Source organism: Nipponia nippon, unplaced genomic scaffold, assembly GCF_047370975.1.
Source record: "Nipponia nippon isolate SJK-2023a ecotype South Korea unplaced genomic scaffold, ASM4737097v1 scaffold_5, whole genome shotgun sequence".
Taxonomy (NCBI): domain Eukaryota; kingdom Metazoa; phylum Chordata; class Aves; order Pelecaniformes; family Threskiornithidae; genus Nipponia; species Nipponia nippon.
The window spans coordinates 8,259,723-8,279,176 of NW_028262369.1; the positions used below are offsets into that span (position 1 = coordinate 8,259,723).

Sequence of the window (19,454 nt, forward strand, 5' to 3'; positions counted from 1 at the left end):
GCTGAGGGTGAAGTCCTGAGAATGGGTATATTTATACTCTGAAACACAGAATCACTGCTAGTTCTCAGCTATATGCCCCTGCCTATGCCCCAGCTGCATGTCAGGTGAGTCCCAGGTACTCAGCATCCCACCAGGCCTTTGCTTTCCAGGTGAGCTCTACTAACAATGCAATAACTTTGCAGAAGTAGTACAAAACACACAGCACGGAATACTTAAAAATAAAGTGCACAATTGCTGCTTGCATTTTGTCACCAGTATTTTGGCTATCCTGCTGAATTCCCATAAGATGAATAGCAAAAAGTGGGAGATGGGTAGCAGTAAGTGGAAGAATGCAAGAGTCTACATTGCAACATCACTAAATATAAGTGAGTTCTTGGCAGCATCCGCAACTACTTGTGTATGAATCCTTACAGCTACATTTTTTACAATTCACGTACCAGGTCTTGGAAAGTTTGAGTCTATAGGTATTTAAAGAAAAGATCCTAGCTGATCAATGCCATGAAGTCTTCAGTTATTGTTATATATTTTAGGCAAAAAGATAGTTGCTTAGAATTTTTAGCAATTCTATAAAGTAATGCAAATTTCTTCTGCTTGACAGCTGCCCAGCTGAAAGCCAAGTGAACTTTTGTCTTTCTGTACAGCCAAATAAGGCCAACAAGGATGATAAACCAGTAGTGGTTAAAGTTGTGTACATTGGGTTTAACTTGACTAATCTTTTTAGTTTAAAAGCCATGTGTGAGGACTGCCATGATGGCCATCCAACATACAGCAGTTATTCTAAATGTCTCGATGAATCACTTACTGTGGCTGTTTTCAAAACGGGAAAGACATTTCATTCTCTCTATTTTAGGTATTACTGATGTGAAACACCTTATGTTTCCAGCTTAGCTGGCCAGGTGAAAAAAAAAAGTATTTTCATATTACATATATATATATATATATATATGTAGTAGCTGTCAGAAGTAGATCCTTTACTGGATTTTCATGAATGAAAAAGCATAGATTTGCAAAAGAAAGCCCCTTTCTTAAAAATTCTAATATTCCAAAGTTAAAAGAAGATCTGAAGATTTACTAATGGAAAAATAAACTAAAGTACAGGAATAGAAGGAGGAAATGTATATCATAAATTAGTCTTCATTACCATGACATGTTTCATCCTGGGAAGAAAGTGATGGTCAATTTTTATGTCATCACTGCATCAATTTTAGATTTCTTTTTGGTATTAATGCATTTTTTGAGAGATTCTTGATTGATATATTTGCATGTAATGAAATCTTGTTACAACAGAGGTCAGAGCTATGCTAGCCCTTATGGTACTGGATATAGTACATAATTTTAACTTTTTCTTATGTAATGATTTTTTTCCAGTCAGCATTCACAAGTAACTGTACGGCTCGTGATCAGTAGCAGTGCTTTTTAAAAACTGTAGCATAAATATGTATTCAGTCAGTCAGTAGCCACATTTTGACAGATAACCTAAACCCAGTTCCTTTTGTGGAGTAGTAAGTTGTGCACAACAAAGTTTATTGCAATAAAATCACTGCCTGACCCATGATACAACAGCTGAACCTCCCCATGCTGGTGCTATCTGAACACTGGCAGGTCACAACTCAAGGAGGAGGCCTTCAGCAAGCCAGGTCACAGAAAAATCAGTTCAAAACAGGGCTGGCTTAGCTAGTATTTCACTGTTGCCTAAACCGATTACGTAGAGACTGCAGAAAGGTCCAACCCGCGCGGTGCTGCTGAGCTCTCTTGGCCAACATGCCTCTGCCTTGCGCACAGGCTCCAGGGGTGGCCACTGCCAGCAGGGAGGTACCAAGCCTTCCCTGTTCTAGCTACGGTGTATGCAAACATCACAAAACAACAGCATGAACATAAAAGATTGCACTTGTCTACAATGACAACTGAATTAGGAAGTTATGGTGAGTTACCAACAGCTAAAAATGAAAAGCAGTTCGGTAAATAACCAGGATGCTCTGTGTTCCTCACTTTTCTCAGTTCCTCGGCTTCCTCTAGGAAGCTCTTAAAATCCCTTGTTTTCTCTACACATACAGTTTTACAACCACGCTCCCCAATTGTTCATTGAAAACTCTTAAATCTCTGAATTCAGAATGTCAATTTAAAGAAATAAGTTTGTGCGCTAAAGACTTCCTACAGCACTGATACCTGCTTTTTATTTTATCAACAGGTAAATCTACTGGGACTGGAGTTCAAGCTGACCGCAGGCGAGGAGAATATGTCAGTTCCATCAGAATTTGAATCACTTTTGAATAAAGAAGGACATTGTAATATTGAGATATACTAAAATAGATCTGTTTACTTACGTGCACAGGATAGACTGGTCTTCTCGATCTGTGAATAAAGAAAAAAATCCATTAATTAGGGAAAATGGCTGTGTCCTGACAGAAGCACTTATATTTATAAGGATTTACATTGAACAGCCTAGACTTTCCAAAATCTGGCAATCCATGATTAGTCAAAAGTACTGGGTTCACATCTTACTTAATATTCCCTTCCATTTAAATAAGCATCTCTAATGGAAATATTTTGTACAAAAAATGAACAAAAGGTTAAGAGTTCAAAAATATTTTTTGTAGATTCCATTAGAGATGAACTGTAATGAGGACAGCAAAAAGATCCGGCTCTGTATAAGAAGATTATAATTGAAAATTTCAAATCTGAAACTCAAGTTTTTACTATGCTTATGAAGTACGGCTAGCAGCCCACTTGAGACAAAGTCTGGACACATAAGGCATCAAAAATTAATATGTTTTAACCTGGTCATGCAAAGTTTTAAATTTTGAAAGCAAAGCAGTTCAAATACCTGAATAATGTACTCTCATTTCAGACTGAGAGACAACTTTTATCAAGAGGACAAGTAATTTCTCTGGGATATCCTCCAAAGAATAAGTCAAAACAAGACACTTCACATATTTTACAAGAGCATGTCAGCAAGCACATAAGTATTCTTCATGCTTTTTACTGTGAACAGGACCACGAATCACATTGTGGATCAAACTTTATAAAAAGGTGGGCCGAAATCTGCGTTTCTACTATGTGAGGCATGTAAGAGGTTTCTGCGCAGCACAGTCCAGTACGCTGTAATGCTGCAGCAAGGTTTAGGATTACATCCTGGCTCCATAACCTGCTCCTGCAGCATTCCTCCCCGCTCATGCTTTTGGAGTCGGAGTTTCTCTTTACCTTCAGAACTTTTATGCAGAATTTTCTGCCAAAAGGCTGATCTCAGGCTAAGATCTCTAGGCTGTGGTGGACAATGAACACCCACTGAGGTTTCATAATGTGCTCCACAATGCTAAACTATTTTGTAAAGCTCCACTGAAGCAAGACTTCCAGAAAAGTCTGTGGTAATGGGAGGCTTCACAATTTGCCCTCTCTGTAAAGATGCCTAACTAGCATGTTTGCTGTGATCAGGTCTGAAATAGAACAGTTTTTTTCACCGTGGCAATGGTCAAATGTTGGGACAGGTTGCCCAGGGAGGTGTCGTATCTCCACCCTTGGAGCTGTTTGGAAGTAGACTTAAACAAGGCTCCGAGTAACCTGCCCTGGCGTTGAAGTTGGCCCTTCTTTGAGTGAGGCTGCCGCAGACTGCCTTGTACAGGCTGTAGAAAAATCTTCTGACTTGGGAAAATAAATTCCCAGGCAGGTCAAATACATTTTTGAAAAGTGCGTATAGGTTACAAATCTGAGACCTGAGGCAGATAATGACGGCAGAAGCAAGTGTTTCTGCATGGTTTGGCATTATTTATCAGATGCAGAGCTAGCATTAGCCCAGTGGAGCCTCTGGTCAGAGGTTAAAAGTCATGAACTCCTTCCTCCTTTTATTCAGTGTGTGGGGTGACTTGCGGGGCTACCTATCTGATTGCTTGCCCCTATCGCTGACCCTGTATGTAATAAATACCATGCGATAAACAAGCTTTCTGTACTGTGTAAAGATAATGGAGATAAATTCGACCTATTAAGCTTGGAAGTTGTAATTGCTGCCTGGACCACAGCCAGTCTAGGAAGAGCGGTAGAGGATTCTGCTATGGCTTGGATTGATATTAAACAACTGTTTTACTCCCAGTTCCTCAATAGCGATAACATTAACTGCTTTATTGATCACTCACACAGCAAATGGTGCCACTTAACTGCTTTATTCGGTAAATTGGTGCAAAATGACTCATTACATTCCTATTGGAGATATTTGTCAGCAATCAGTACAGCAGGACTCTTCCACATAAACATTTGGGAGGAGAGGAGCCGTGAGCCACGTTTATTTTTCACTGCAGGATACAAGCTAGGCTTTCTTTTAAGTTAAGAAGTGAGAACAGGGTAGAATTTTTGCTAAAAATACACTGTTGTGTAAACAGAAACCATGGGCATATATTGATAGTGCATCACAAACCCATAAATACCATAAAGAAAATAAAAGTGACTCCCTGATACAGAGTTGCCAGTGGAATTTCTGAGCTCAGGGAACATTAGAAAAAGTTGGTCTCTTCCAAGCCAAGTATTTTCTCACTACTCTTGGCTGCCCATTGCTGCCCTTCTTTTGCTCCCCAGTAAGTGAAAAACCCTTCCTGAAGGTGTCTCATAAACTGGCCCACCACAGGGGTTTGCATGAGTGCATGTGTATGGGCAGCTTTGCTGAAATGTAAGAGCAGAAGAAGGATTAGGAAGGTCAGAAGTTGCACCAAGTGCCCTCTGGGATAGAGAACAGGCTGGGCAAGCCAGGCCTGAGTTACTGAATTTCTTTGGACTCGATCAGCCCAGCCCCTCATGCAGGTACGGGGAACAAATCCCGCTGAAATGGGAACAAGAAGGAAATGGAGGGAATGGTGGGTCTTTGGTCCTGGAAGGACTCAGACTGAAAGCAGGTGTCAACACCACAACTGGGTGGTTGCTGGCTCTCCAAGGATGCCTTCTGGTGAAGCAGCACTTTGTGGCTCTGACTGACAACAACTTGCTTGAGGGCTATTGGGGGTTCTTGGAGGGAAAATCAAAATTATTGATTTGATTTCAGCTTTTTCTTGTAGTCTGAAAGGCTTCCAGGATTGGACCTATGCAATTTGCCTCTTCTCTGTAGGTAAACAACCCCATGGCATTCTTGCAAGCTTCTCTCCTGGTCACTGGACTTACCCCGTTCTAACTTGCCCTGTGTTTGGCAGCCATATGAAGTCTCAAAGCTTTCAGCCCCGTGTTGCTGATCTGTACAGCCTGTTCTGCAAAACCTCATGCTGACAAACTGTCCTGCGCATATTCATGGAGGGAGATTTCCAGATGTTACTCTATTTCCTTCAGCAGTTCTAACAAATTGTAAAGGTAAGGATGAAACGTATCAGGAAATATAATCCTATTCTGTTATGACTTGAGCTGTGGCTACTGGTCTCATTTACTTTTCAAGGACTCTCCCATTCGATTGCTCCTATTTCTGTTCTGGAATATTTTATTCTACATAGAAAAGACTGTGCCCTATTTTGGGAGTCTGCAACTTCATATGGATAGATCTATCAGAAGAGAATGACTTGCACGGATAAAACTCCTTAAACATAATTCCTGGGGCTTAAAAAGTAACAAAATGTGTCTTCTAGCTTCCGATATCTTTTTGGTTAACGCCTTTTTTAAAAGTATGACACTACCTGGAAGACTATCGTATCCACCCCCTGTATGTTTATATTAGATGTTTTGGACGTTTTTAAATTTTCTCCTTGATTTTTAATAGCGTAGAGATCTGCATTTACATTCTAAAACCTGGCAGCTTTCCTAAACATGCAGTTGACTTTTTTTTCTGGAATCTGCTTAGCTTGTTCACCAAACACCTCCAGATTGCCTGTAAGAATCATAAGCCCCTCTGTTCCTGATAGACCAGCTAGCTCTGCTTAATCACAAACAAAATCAGATGGTTTATCACAATGAAGCAGCAAGTTGGCAGCTTTACCATAAAAGGAAAAAACCAGACTGAAACCATGTTCCAACATTCACTTACTGCTTCTTTACATTTGTTAATAACTACACTGCCTAAAGGGGACATTTCTGTACAGTCCTGCTGAGGACACAGTAAACAGATGGCTTTTCACAGCAGCCTCCTTTTCTAAGATCTTGGGAACTGTGTTTCCCTCCCATACCTCCCAGTAACTACCAGGTTGTTTGTTTTTCCATCTTTAACTCAAGCTTGCATAAAAACGGCTTTGCAGAAAATAGACAACCTTCTGGAATCTGCATAAAGCTGTAATATATCTTCTCCATGATGATTTATTGCCAGAGAACTGAATAAAAGCCTAATCATCCACATGGAAACTTATATCTATTACTACTGCTACATAACCTGACTTTTCACATTTGTATTGTTTATCAGTTATTTGCCGTTTGCTGCGAGCAGGGAAGATGGCAGAAGGCAGCAGAATCACTCATCCTTACTGGACCGGCATCTCAGCCCCATCATCACTGGAAGCTGGCAGTGCTGCAGACAGAAGTCATCCACCCACCTCCAGCTCCTCTGCCCTGGCCTGCACTGCCCTCTCCTTGCTGCTGCGCCCAGCGTTCACGCAGCCACACCGTGCGCCAGGGAGGGGTGACCCACCTTAACACTAATTCAGCAAAAGGCAAGAGGTGGTTTTCACCTGGAGCAGTTTTGCATCATGACTGCATGAAGACTGGTGCTGGCAGTGCAAGAGCTGGAATGAGGGGGTCGAGCCCTTCGTGTGGCAGCTGTGCCACTGGGAGCTACTTCATCCAAAACACAGGAGAGAGCGGTGGGTGCAGAAGCACAGGGTGATTTTTTATGATCGCAGTCTCTAAGTGTAGTAGTAGTCAGCTAGCTTGTCCGTAAAGACAGTTCAGTGGGGTAGCTCCTGGGGACAGATACACACACAAAATGCTCTCGTGGAATATTATATTCTCTTAGTCTTTCAGATTAAAGAAAACTAAAGTCGATAAAGTTTATTCTTGTTCTGGCTGGAAAAGAGCATCAGTGACTGCCTGGGCAATAATCATACTGCATTAGTGACGTGGTAATCAGTAGATTCAACAAGCACGCCAACTTGAGCATAAGACAGTATGACTGTGATTTGTAAAAGGGTTTTAGGTGCTCAGAACCACTTGAAACAAGTGGAAATTTTATCTCTGCCCAGCCAACATCTCTGTTAATTCCTGTGTTCTGTGAGATGTCAGCTTTTCTGCATATTTGGAAGAAAGGCCAATTATCTGATTTCTGTTAACCGTAGCTAAGTGTTATTACCAGAACAACTTTGATGGGACTTAAACATCATCCCTAATGAATACATTAACCAAGTAAGTCTCTAACGCAGAGGAGGAGTGCAGTGTGCACAGCTCATGGTTTTTGCTGGATGTTTGTGCCAACAGAGGAGAGGGTGAGAATGTGAAGGGCCGTGATTCCCAGATGATGAGCCTGCAATAGGACCAGCAATCTGCAGACACTGAGGCCTGGTTCACCGAAAGACAAGGATTCCCTGAGACATTTGAACAAGCTGATTGCTCTTGGCCAAGTGGCCCTGGTCATGAAGTACCAGAATGTAATTCTTCAGTCTCATGAATCTAAGATATATTTTACTTTGCCAAGAAGAAACTATGCAAGTTTCCAGATAAGGAGCAATACTGAAATTTCACAAGGAAAACACTCAGTGCCCTGATCCACGTTTATGAGTAAGAATTTTTGTTTATATTCCATTTGCGAATATGCTTACAAAAAACTATGAAACTCTCTATGGCTATATGTGTTGCATGCATACACACACAATCATGTTGACGCCCACTTTCACCAGTCCAATGTGAATACAATTTGGCTGAAGAACTAGAGTTATTTTGAGGTTTGGTTTAGTCTTATGCACAAAACATGAGTACGTTTTTACAAACAAAAGCACAGCTTTAAAACCAGCTGGGGCCCTCTTCAGAGATGGAGAGCCTCCAAAATGGCATGTGCAAGTAAATAAGCAAATAAAGCGTGGGTGTCCTGGGCTTGTGATGCAAGCTCCTGTGGGACTGCTCTCCGGCTGCCGTGCCAGCTGTGCGTGGTTAGGATGGGAGGCAGTGGAAGAGCATTCTCTTAGAGGTTCAACTCATGATCTGTTCCCTCCTCTTTTCTTTCTACTTGCTCTCCCCCTCCTCTCTGCTGTCAAGAAGAATTCCTTGCAAAGGGGGCACGTGAATAATGAGGCATAAAGCCTCCCCAAGAGTTGGTGAGGCCAGGAAATTATTATGAGCACCAAAAAAGTGAAGAGAAAGAAGCATGCACTCTTGCTGCCTCCTCCTCCCAGCACCCAGCCTGGGAGTCACCGCTGAACCCAGGCTGTTCTCGGTGCCATTAATGACCACAGCAAAGGGCAAGCCAGCTCCAGTGGCTTCACTGCTGCTTGGGAGAGCATGTTAGGAAGGACAGGAGACAGAGAGAGGAGGAGTAAAAGAGGTCCTTATGCTTCTGGGAATCAGGCCGATCTATGCTGATACTAGTTTCATGTTAAGCAGAAAACTCATGTACTGTCAGGCCAAAACTATTCTCCTGTTTCAGCATAGGCTGCAGTATGATGTTTTTTCTCTTTCCTGCAGGTAGCTTGTAGCCCTTTCCTAGTTGTTTTTCCCCATCCCATTTTTAGGGACAAGTAGCAGTATTCTGCACAGCTGAATGAGGAGAACACTGCTAATGACCTGCAGGAGCCAGAAAGTCCTTGCAGAGCTCCCCTGCAAGGCTTGCTGCTTAAATAAGGGATCTGAGAGAAGACAACTGCTCTGACTTCAGGACCTGCTCAGAGGCCTGGACAGTGCTGGATGCAGAGCACAGAGTCCAAGAGACGATCTGGAAGACAGATATGTGACTGTGGCTTAGTGGGATGAGCTTATGCCAAGTAAGTTTCTTATAACTGTGGTTACATCAAAAATTATATTTACTGAATCACATTATTCTAAGAGCACCTGCTGCCTCAGTGCTACGCATATTTTATATGCCTGTCTTCATGAGTAACTCTGCTGTTACAGTAAGGAGGAAGGTCTGTTTTCAGGATGTCTTTTATTGTTGCTTTATTGATCCTCCTTCTCTGCTGCACTGTAGCTCTGCCTTCTGGGATGCACTGAAATAAAGGAACTGAAATAGCTCCAGAAAAGAAATGTCATATAAGCCATAGGAAGAAAAAAGGTTGACATTGTAAAGTAGATATCTAGTGCTCTGGGTTTACAGTTGAATTAACTGTATTTTTGAACAGTTGTATATCTGAAAATGTAAGATTCTAAAGTTAGGAACCTAAGCTATTATTAGGGAATCAAATAAGTAAACAATCTTCAGGAGTTTAATCTTTAGAAGTTCTAAGAATTTTGTTATTTGGATTATTTTGTTATTTGGATTATTTTGTTAGCATTACATATGAGTACTCAGGACATTTTTGGGGGAAGACCTGTTTTGATGCCTTTGATATCAATCACCATTGGCGTGTCTGTGCGTGTGCGCTTGTATATATAGTGCTTGTACTAAAATGACAGGGATTTGATTGGTATTTGCAGCAGTAGCAATCTGCCTGGGGTCGGGCGATTTAGGTTGCCTGGAAGCCTGTCACATGTAAGATGATCTTTTTTTTTCATTGTGGGGAAGGACTTTGTCTAGTCCAAGTCTTGGTTTAGAAAATAGCAATTAACTATGATGTGCCAAACGGACTACTTGTAACTCCTAGTAAACTCATCACGTTCATATTCCAAGTAGGACAAGTACAGGAGTACTGCAGTCCTTGGGATTGCAATGTGCTGTCCACCTAGGGAAATGCTGTGTAATTTCATTTACATTGTCAGGTGCAGTGCAAAGTGGTTTTGAATGGATTAATTTCTCAGTAACAATGACTATTCTGTGTATGTATGTAATTATTACAAAGAAATCAATACCGGGTACTAATCTAGCTGCTAAACTGAAATTTCTAGATGCTGTTTATTGTTTTCTCCAGTCAGATCTAAAACCCATAAGTCCTAAACCCTTAAATCCTTAAGCTCCAAACTGGGAAGCCCTAAGCATTAGGGCCGAGCCTGTGAACCTTGCTGAGCCATAGTAACAGGCCAGAATTCCTGCAGAAGCAGGCCCCTAATGAGGGCATTTAAATTTCAAAGCATTTTGCAGAGTCTTGGTTTCCTGGAGCACCTGAGGTTGGTGCGAGATGGCAACTGGTCACGTCCCTGTAGTCTGTAGGTGTTGCAGCCTCATACATTCACCGCTATAGCTCTTTCATCACTAAATGTATGATTTTTTCCCTAGAGCAAAACCCCCTTAGTTTGATAGTAGTGACTGCAGAAGGAGGAGAGCACTGTGAATTTTGAAGGTTTTGTTTGTACCATTTGGGGCCTGGCTGCTTTCCCATTGCTGCTCATTGCTGTTATTGTTAGAAAACCGAGCACATCTCAACTTAGGGCTCCAAAGCATTAAACTGTAATGAAAGTAGCCCCAAAACATTATTTGAGTTTGCTTTGCTAGTGGGGGGAGAGAGAGAGAGAGAGAGGAGCAATGCCGACAGATCCAGCAGCGCTAGCAGCTAACTTTGGAATAGTCTCCACTGGTGGAGAGGGAGCATTTTCCATGCCCGTATTTGCCAAAACTATTTGCTTGACTTTGAAACCTTCCCACATGCCTCAACACAGATGGGTAAAGGGATTGTTTTTCCTTTTTGAGTCACAGTATTTGTGGACTGCCGTTCCTGCCAAAGAATTCCTCTGAAACTTCTAGAAAGCCCATGCCACCCTCCGTAAGATCTTTTCTGGCTGTGCTTCTTGCAGGAGCACATGTGGAGTTATAAGGTGTTTTCTCCCATGTTATTGGGCAGTGATTTCTAAGAACTGCAGCATTCAACTTGCCTACCTTGCAGCATGCTCCTGTAGGCTGTGTCTGCGATAGCGTAGATGTGGGGTGGCATCTCATGCCTCTTCTTTCCCTTGTACATGTCGATAATCTTCTCTGAATAAATGGGCAGCTGTTTGTATGGATTTATCACCACACAGAAGAGACCTGAATAAGTCTGCAAGGAAATTCAAACAAAACCCAGAATTAATACCATGTGCCATATCTAGTCTGGGAAACACAGGCATCAGCTGCATTGGACTAGCAGGATTTTAGCAAATATCACTCTTTTTCCATTGTGCCTAGCATAACAAATGAAGTAGTGATTTCTGAATGTATGGGTGGTTTCCAAGTGCACAAAAAATTATTTCTAATAAGCAAACTGCTGGAAAGTATGTGAATTTAGCAATCTGTAGAAACAGCATGCTTTGATCTGACGTTAGAGCTTCTTGACTTCAGTTATTTTCAGTACATAGTGCATCACAGTTATCTGTGATGATGTAACAACTGTAATACTTCATAGTGTTTCTTTATATGTGTATTTTCATACCAGAGTATGTCCTCTGCTTAAGTAGGTGTCGAATTTTGTGAACTGAAATCCTAGGTAAGAAGCCTGGATTGATGTTAGAAGAAGGCTTTTTAAAAAAGATTATATGAGCACCATATAAAAGTAATGATTGATGAGAGTCCTTGAGAAAAAATTACTGAAGTTCCAAACAGATGTCTTAACAGACTAGTCATGCCTTCACTACATGACTATTTCTGTAAGAAATTGAAGGTGGTTTCTGTTTACAGTTTAATTAAGGTATTAATAAAAAATATATATACATAAACAAACAAGAACATTGGCTACCAGCTGATAGCTGTTCATCCAGATTTTGTTAGGTTTTTTAAATTCTCCTTTATTTTCGAGAGCTCCAGCTAGTGAACTGGGAGCAGAAATAATAGCATACAATAATAGATGGTGAGCCATATATTACAAACAGTTGCTAAAAGTGAGCAGTTTGCAAGGGTTTCCCATTTAAAAAAAAAAAATAAATAAAACCCGAAAATAAAAAATGACAAACTTAGGAGATTATAATTGCAGGGGTATTGGGGTAGTTAAGCTGGCCTATGGCTGTTAGTGTTATAACCATGCCAGTTTAAAAGAACTGAAATAATGAAATGATGCTCTTTCTAACTTAGGCATAAGTAGGTTTGGATTTGTTTTTTTCATTGCCGTGCTGTGTGAATGAGTGCTCTGTGGCGTGCAGCTGCCGCTGTGCCCTCGTCTCAGGGCTGTGTCCAAGGATAGCTCACGCTGCCTCAGTTCCCCCATAGAAGCACTGCGGTGCTTGGCTCTGGGCACAGGGATTTCCCTTTCCTGACCATAATAGGAAATGGCACAACACGGTCTCGGCACAGCCTGAGCGCTTTATATGGTATTCAGCAAACACGGTGAGAGCATCCATCAGCCTCCAGCAGTGAGGAGCAGGTTGGGTGCTCCACGCCGGGCAGGAGAATGTCTGGGGTGCTCTGGGTGGTGGTGAGGACCTCTCCTACCGTTACAGGTTGTGGCTGCGTTTGCATGATCTCAAGTCAGATAACAAGAAAATCAAGCTCAAGATCTTTCCCAGTTCTCGGTATCCCCAAGCTAAAACCCTTGATGTGGAAGGCAGAGAATTACCGGGCCAGATTTTCATTTATGCTGGAGTTCAGAATGAAACTGTGCTAATTGTGTCAAAATGAACTTCAGTGCTGCAGGGACAATACACCTGAAAAGTGGCAGTTTTTTATCCTAGAATGACTACCAGGGCTCTTAAGGAAAGGATAGCAAGGCCTTTATTTTCAGTAGAAATAGATTTACTGTATGCACTCAACTAATCATTCCCAGCCAAGTAAACAAAATAACAGGAGAGTAAATTTCCAATTCAGGAAATTATTTAGGCCTCTCTTCCCTGAGATTTATAGGCATTTGCCTGAATTGCCACATGCAGGGCTGTTTGCGCAGCCAGGCACACAGTGACGTACCCTCGAAGACCTAACTTTGAGGCACAAGAAGCAGGTTACTACGGCAGGGCAAAAGCCTGAGCTGATGAAGTTCAGGAATCCCTACTTCTAACTGGACTGTGACTGATACCTTCTCTCACCTCGGGAAAGTTGACCAAGACCTCTTGGTTTCACCGATTGTAGTTCTAGGTATCTGCTTTGCAAGGATTTCGGGAAAACTGGTTAATGTATGGGATGTTTTGAAGATAAGTGAGCCACGTGGCTAACCATGTGATTGAAAGTGGGGGGTTTGAAGTTTCCATGCTTTAAATCATTCTCCTTGGGGCATGGTCTGCCCAGAGAGGGGGACCCAGGGCCATCTCTCTCCCTAGAGGGTCTGGAGACAGAGCATGGTTGCAGGTATCTTAGGGATGGTGTCCCTAGGAGTGCTGAGCTTGCGCGTCCCTCGGGCAGTCACTGCTGCTGGGTATTTAAGAGAGACTGGCATAAACACACACATCTACGTTGTAAATGCCTAAGTCTGGGCAGAAGAATCCCACCTCTGGTTCCAATATGCTTATATAGTTTTCTGTATTTAAGAAAGCATTTTGCACTGTTAGGTGAAGATGGAATTAGTAGTGCCTATGAGTACAGGCACAAGAAATTCTCAAAGCCACTGAACTTGTGTTGCTATTTTAGTGATGTTTATATAATCATTTTTGGTCTAATTTGTGTGTGGACAAGGCAGATTCTGTTTGTTCTGAGCAATGTGAAACATGAGTTAGTGGCAATGAGCTCCTTGTCCTCCTTACTTAATTATCTGTGATGAAGAGAAAGGCCAAGGTGTTTTTCCAGTCTACAGTCACTCTGCGAATTTCTGCACTGAATCTTTTTATTTAGTAATATTTAATATAAATGCAAGGGGCAGATGATTGAAATTTTTTTTTCTTTACTAGCTATGTTGACTTTTTTCTGTAGCAGAACTGGGAATCCCCATTTGTGTCAGTGATGCTCTAAAGAGAAAAATGTTAAGGGCACGTTTTCTTTGTATGTGTGGGACTCCAAGGGAGGCAATGTAGGCGTTGCATGGCAAAGCCAGGAGATGGTTGTTTACAGTTACTTTTGGAAGTGGATGAGAACAAAACCTCAAATTCTGTTTAGATGCCCCTATTTTTTTTTTTTTTAAAGGTATGACAGTATCTAATAAGGCAGCACTGTGTAAGGCTGGACAGTTTTAAGCAGTTTTTCGTTACTGAAAATACTAATAACTTGTTTCAATACAAGTCAAAATAATGTCTTTGTAACTCTCAATTTATCACCATCTTAAAATCTAGTCTCTTGGGAAAGAAAACTTAATTTCAGATACACTTCAATTTATGTCTCCATGAAAAATTCTTTGATTTCTAATTGCATTATCCGCTTTTTGAAATTAATTTCCTTGTCCTGTAGAAAGTGAAAGTTCCACAAAAAATCCACAAAGTGAATATATTGGGAATCCTGGAGCATCTATGCAGAGTGTTGCTGAGAGCAACAACAAAGAAACAAACCCCACACATTTTATCCCACTGCTATTCTAGTAATTCTTTTTAGATCTTGCAACAATGCAGAACATTTTTAGACAAATTCCATTTTAGTAATTAATGCTGCATGCTCTGATATAATAGCACATATGTCTGTATGTTCACCCGCGAACTTAAAATCCAATAAACTCAAATACTGAAAAGATGGAAAGTCTAGCTTCTCTCAGGAATCTTGATGTGCATTTTAGTACATTCCTGAAGGAAAGATCTTGAGCTTAGCTCTTGTAAGTTATGCATAACAATTAAATAGTTCCTTTGTTGTACTATATATAACTATCTTACTTTCTGCTTCATTTCCTACTTTCCAATTTAGCATTCCTCATATGAATAATGAGAGCTCTAGTCCTACTTCTAAAACCTTGTTACTTAAGCTCTGTACTTTCTTTCACTCATCAGCGGTCTGTCATGCAAGTGAAATTTTCACGGATTACTTTTCTGCAGCACAGCACAGGGATCCTCCAGCTAAGTTCCATGGAAACTTTCTGGGCTTTCTTACTGTGCAGTTTGCTTACTGTTCATGCAGATAGATTACAGGGTTATTAATGTCAAAATAAATATACAAATAAATACAATAAAAATACACTTGTGTTAATATACTTATGTGGACTGGAAGACACAACAATCTTGGCCCTAATTCACATGAACATGGAGAAGATGATAATTTGTCCAGGGCTTGTCTGATCTGTAAGGTGACCAACAAGGGGGGGAGTTTTAGTGGATGCATGACTTTGGTTCAGTAACACACTGCAGCATCTACGTACTCTCACTCAAATTCCAGTGGGTTTATTCATTTATTCAAACATAAGGTTTTACTCAAGCACCCACCAAACCAGAACTTGTCAGCTGCCTTTCAGTGGGAGTTTTGCCTGAGAAAAGACTGCATGATTTGGCTTTTCCATCTGTTCTTTTTGCAAGTTACTGGAAACTTGTTCAGGTTTACATTGAAGTCATTCAAAAGTCCTTATTGATTGATTTTTTTTTTTTAATTTTTTTTTTTTTTTATTTCAAAGCAGCAGGACTGAGGTGTTGCTCAGCTATTGGAGAGTACTTTCCAAGCCAACAATATCCTTTCAGAATTAGCAAGCTTTGGGGAAGAAACCTTCATGTGTTTTAATTAAGTAAAGAAGCAATTATTAAAGAAGCAGGAGAGTCACAGGGAATAAAGTGAACTAAATACATTTTTGGTTTGGGATGCCACTGCTGAGGGGTGAGTCCTTGCGTGGCAGTGGTACATGCAAGGACTGTATCCCTGACAGCGGGTGGAATCCACCTCGTTCGTGATGGGACATGGTAGCATGCAATAGGAAATACCGCGTGCGTGTTTGATTCTACTTACATAAATTAAACCTGAGAAGTATCTCTCCCTTAGATTGTGCAGCACTGAAGCTTCGTTGAGGCAAGTCAGCTCTGCCATGTCCTCCACTTTGGAGAACTTTGGAGGGTTCATCTTCTGGATGTCATCCTTGCTCAGTGTCACTTTCTTTCCATTTTCTGCCACTTCAACTGTCACCTCATCCCCTTTCTCTTCCTTGATACTTGCTGCTTCAAATCCATGTTTCTCTGATGGAATCCAAACCAGTCTCTTCGCTGACCAGTCAGCCTGGGCAAGTGGGTTGTTAATGAAGTTTTTGTCCACAAAGAGGAATTTCTCATCGTCGCTGAGAGCTTTTTGAGCCATTTTGACTCAGTAGACACCTGTTGAGGAAGCAAAATATTCTGCTTTAAAGGGAGGTGAATGTGGAGACGTTCCAGGCAAAACACGTTTGACAAATCTGCCATGTGGTAGATCCAAAGCACGATAGGTCCTGTGTCTTAGCTCATGTTTTCCATGCAGATAATTTTGGGTGCCAGCTTAGATACCTCAGAGTATCTGTGTCTGGATTCCCATTCCTTTATTACTGTGTCTGAAATCACCTAAATCAAAAGCACTAAAACAAATGAGGACACCTAGGCTTATTACTTTATTTATTATTTATTTTATTATTCCTTTATTTTGTTTATGTGGTATTGGAGATCAGAGAGAAAAGTAAGGCATAACTAACGTCTGTGCAATGAGCCTGTCAGGACTGCACCAAGACTACCAGCTGAACAGCTTCCTGCAGCCTTATCTCTTGCCCATCACAAAGTTAACTGAATTCAGATACATAAAAAATTTCTCATCACCCAAATACGATTGGGTCCATACCGAAATACCAGTGCAATAATGAAATCATTAGTAGAACAGTTCCCAGGCTGTGTTCCAGAAAGGACAGAAATGAACTTTTCTTGCAAAGGACTATTTCCAATCGCTCTCATACCATTTCATTTGGAGAAGTATAAAATTAAGAAAAGATCAAAAGAAAAAAAATTATCAGTACTGCTGATAGAGAAGTAATTTAGAGTTATTCCCTTTCCATGGTTCAAACAGTAGGAGTTGGTCACTTATGAAGGGTAAATGTCTACCACATGAGAAAGAGAAGAAATAAAACAAGCCTGGAAATTGCATCAGCTATTAGATACTCTGAACCATGGTGCTCAAATTGGAAGGATGATGCATCTGTGTCATGCAGTTGCACATGGGTGAAACAGCATCGTGCAGTCGCACTTGGATAAAGCAGCCAGATGTATCTGCTCTGTAGGTGAGAGCAACGGGAGGGGTTTTGCTGCTTTGCACTGTGTCTGGGAGGGAGGAGGCAGCTTCTTTTCTGCTCTGGCCATTGGAGGTTAGGATGTAGTTGCAAGAGCTTTGCTGATAGTGCTGGAGCTTTCGTAAGTGTTCTGCTCTGTCCTATGGGACACACAGCTCTAAATGAGGAAAGGAGTAAACAGAGGACTTCTTGTGGCTTGCTACAGGGCAGGGAAAGAGTGGTGCTAATCGGGAAACCTTCCATCCAGTGGAGCAGAGAGGGGAGCTGGGGAGGAGCTACAGTGGGGAGCAGGGAAGAGCGTGTGCCCAAGAAAAACATCTCCAGGAGACAGAGGCTGTTTCATTTCCTTATTGAGAATGAATTTAATATTTACAGCATTCAAACAAACATGAATCTTGAGGGAGTTTGGAGAACTGACTGCTAAAGATGTCAGCAATCAACCCATAAGCAGAACGATATTTGTAAAGACCAAGCTCTGTGCTATGCAGCCAAATGGACACCCTGTGCTCTGGGATTATCAGAGACTGGTTTCCAAGTATTTGTCCCTGAAGCCTTCCCACAGATTAATGTTTTTTTTGCAAGGCCAGACTGTGTGAGGGGTCTGAGAGGGAAGCATGGATCATGCAGAAGGTGACATAAAGCTTAAAAACAGAACTAGGATTTTAGAGGCACCTAAGAGGGTTAGATGATATCCCACTGAAATTCAGTGGAAATTAGATGCCCCAGCTCCTTAAACTCCCTCAACAATTCTCTCATCTAAAAAAAAGAACAGCTTTCTTCTAAATGTGCTTGTTCTGAAGCCACTAGCCTTGCCTGGGAAACCTCAACAGGAAAATTTGCCCAGGTCATCCATGCACAGGCAATGTGCGTGGTGGTGTGGGTGAATGGGAGGGAGACCCTAACAGCTTGGCTCCGTGCGTTGCCGCTGGCCCTGCGCAGTGTTCGCCACCATCGAGTCTCTGCGAGGGAGCTCTGTAGGATGTGGCCCTTTGCTCGCTCCCAGGGGATTTTTGGAAGAGAGCTGCAAGAGGAAACTATTTGACCTCTGTGTGGATTAAGGCAGAAAATGTTCCCTCGTTGCCAAGAGGGCTGGTAGAGCTGCACAGTTCCAATAATGGAGATGGTATTCTCTCCAGCTGAGCTTTCCAGCTGGCGGCCGCAGGGTGAAGCCAGCCGGACAGGGGAACAAAGGGAGCGCTGCCCCATGGCCAGGGCTGCGGCTCCAGGAGCGGGGGGCGCGGGGAGCAGCAGGAGCCTGCTACGGCCTCTCTCCTCCCGCTGCGGTAGCAATGGGCAAGGCATGTTCTCCGCCCCACTGCTCCAGCAGTGTGGGAGGAACTGCTGCGGCAATGGAGTGGGAGGATTTCGGTCCGTCCTAGGCCCAGAAGAGAGAGCTATATGGTCATCCTGAAGCATCAGAAAGGTTGGATCATGCTGCCCATGGCTAAGTGCCAAGTGACAGCACATTCGAATCAATAGGAATTTGGTATTGCTGTCAGAAACACCAAAAATTAGACTGAACTGCAGAGCTGAGCTTCACAGAGTCAAATCCTACTATTTTAAGGCTGCCCACAAACGATGATGGTGGAAATCAAAGTGCTGAATCCTCTTGATCATCTACCTCAAAAACCCAACCGGAAGATAAAACTGTTGGCCTGCTACAAAGCGTGTCACCAGTGGGACGACCCAAAAGTTCTTCCCTGTTTTGTTGCCCAAGGGCCAAGGGAAAGTTCCTTTCCTTGTCACATGCCAAGTCAAAAACCTCTTTCACAGATTACACTGTGAGTCTGTCTGTATTCTACGTTCTCCTACTTCTTCCTGGATGTAAAACTTTCTGCACCCTGTTAATTAAATGCAGTCTTTTGGAAAGCGAGATGAGGTTGGAAGGTATAAGAGGCGGCATGAACTGCAGAGCCTGGAAATACAAGTTTTTATCCTCTAGATGTAAGCACTATGTTTGACTAGTTTAAACATGGTAAGAATAGACCTCCTACAAGAAACAGGGAATAGATGGTCTCAGCTGGATCTCGTAAATCCTCTGAAACACAATGTGGAGAAAACACGGATTTGTGTAAAAAGAACTTTTTACTATCCTCTGGAATCTGAGGATAAAGTTTGAGTAGCAGCTGAATACCACTGTAATAAAAAAGGAAATGCAGTTATGAAGTGTGGATTAATGAATATTAATTAATGCTTATTAATATTAAAGAAAGGTTTATGAATGGAAGGAGTAGAAGATGAGCTCCACAAACTCAACTAGATTTGTCCTAGTGAGGTGCTGTGCACTGAACTAATGAGCTGCTGAAGCTTTCTGATTAATAATTGGCAGTAAACCTTCTGGTGCATCTCTGATCAAGACTGAACTGCACTGGTCCGGCATATGATTGATACTGGGAAAATGGGCCAAGGGGAAAGATTCATTGCTGCCTATTAGGAACATTCCCTGAGAAGGCAAAATTT

The 19,454-nt window shown here is 41.9% G+C and overlaps 1 protein-coding gene and 1 long non-coding RNA gene across 4 annotated transcripts in view; one reads left to right on the plus strand and one right to left on the minus strand.

Annotated features, from left to right (window-relative positions):
• MYH11 (myosin heavy chain 11) overlaps positions 1-19,454 on the minus strand; it is a 62,714-nt gene that overhangs the window by 40,087 nt on the left and 3,173 nt on the right. For all 3 annotated transcript variants that reach the window (XM_087731809.1, XM_087731808.1, XM_087731810.1), the window contains exons 2-4: positions 15,704-16,062; positions 10,841-10,997; positions 2,325-2,352 (exon numbers count right to left, since the gene is read on the minus strand). In XM_087731809.1, coding sequence (XP_087587935.1) covers positions 2,325-2,352; positions 10,841-10,997; positions 15,704-16,045 — 527 coding nt within the window. In that variant the 5' untranslated portion in view covers positions 16,046-16,062. The remainder of the gene's footprint in view (positions 1-2,324; positions 2,353-10,840; positions 10,998-15,703; positions 16,063-19,454) is intronic.
• Positions 2,880-7,640, plus strand: LOC148052017 (uncharacterized). Its single transcript, XR_015698786.1, has 4 exons — positions 2,880-3,030; positions 5,087-5,322; positions 6,356-6,752; positions 7,363-7,640. It is a non-coding gene; the product is annotated as an uncharacterized LOC148052017 (long non-coding RNA).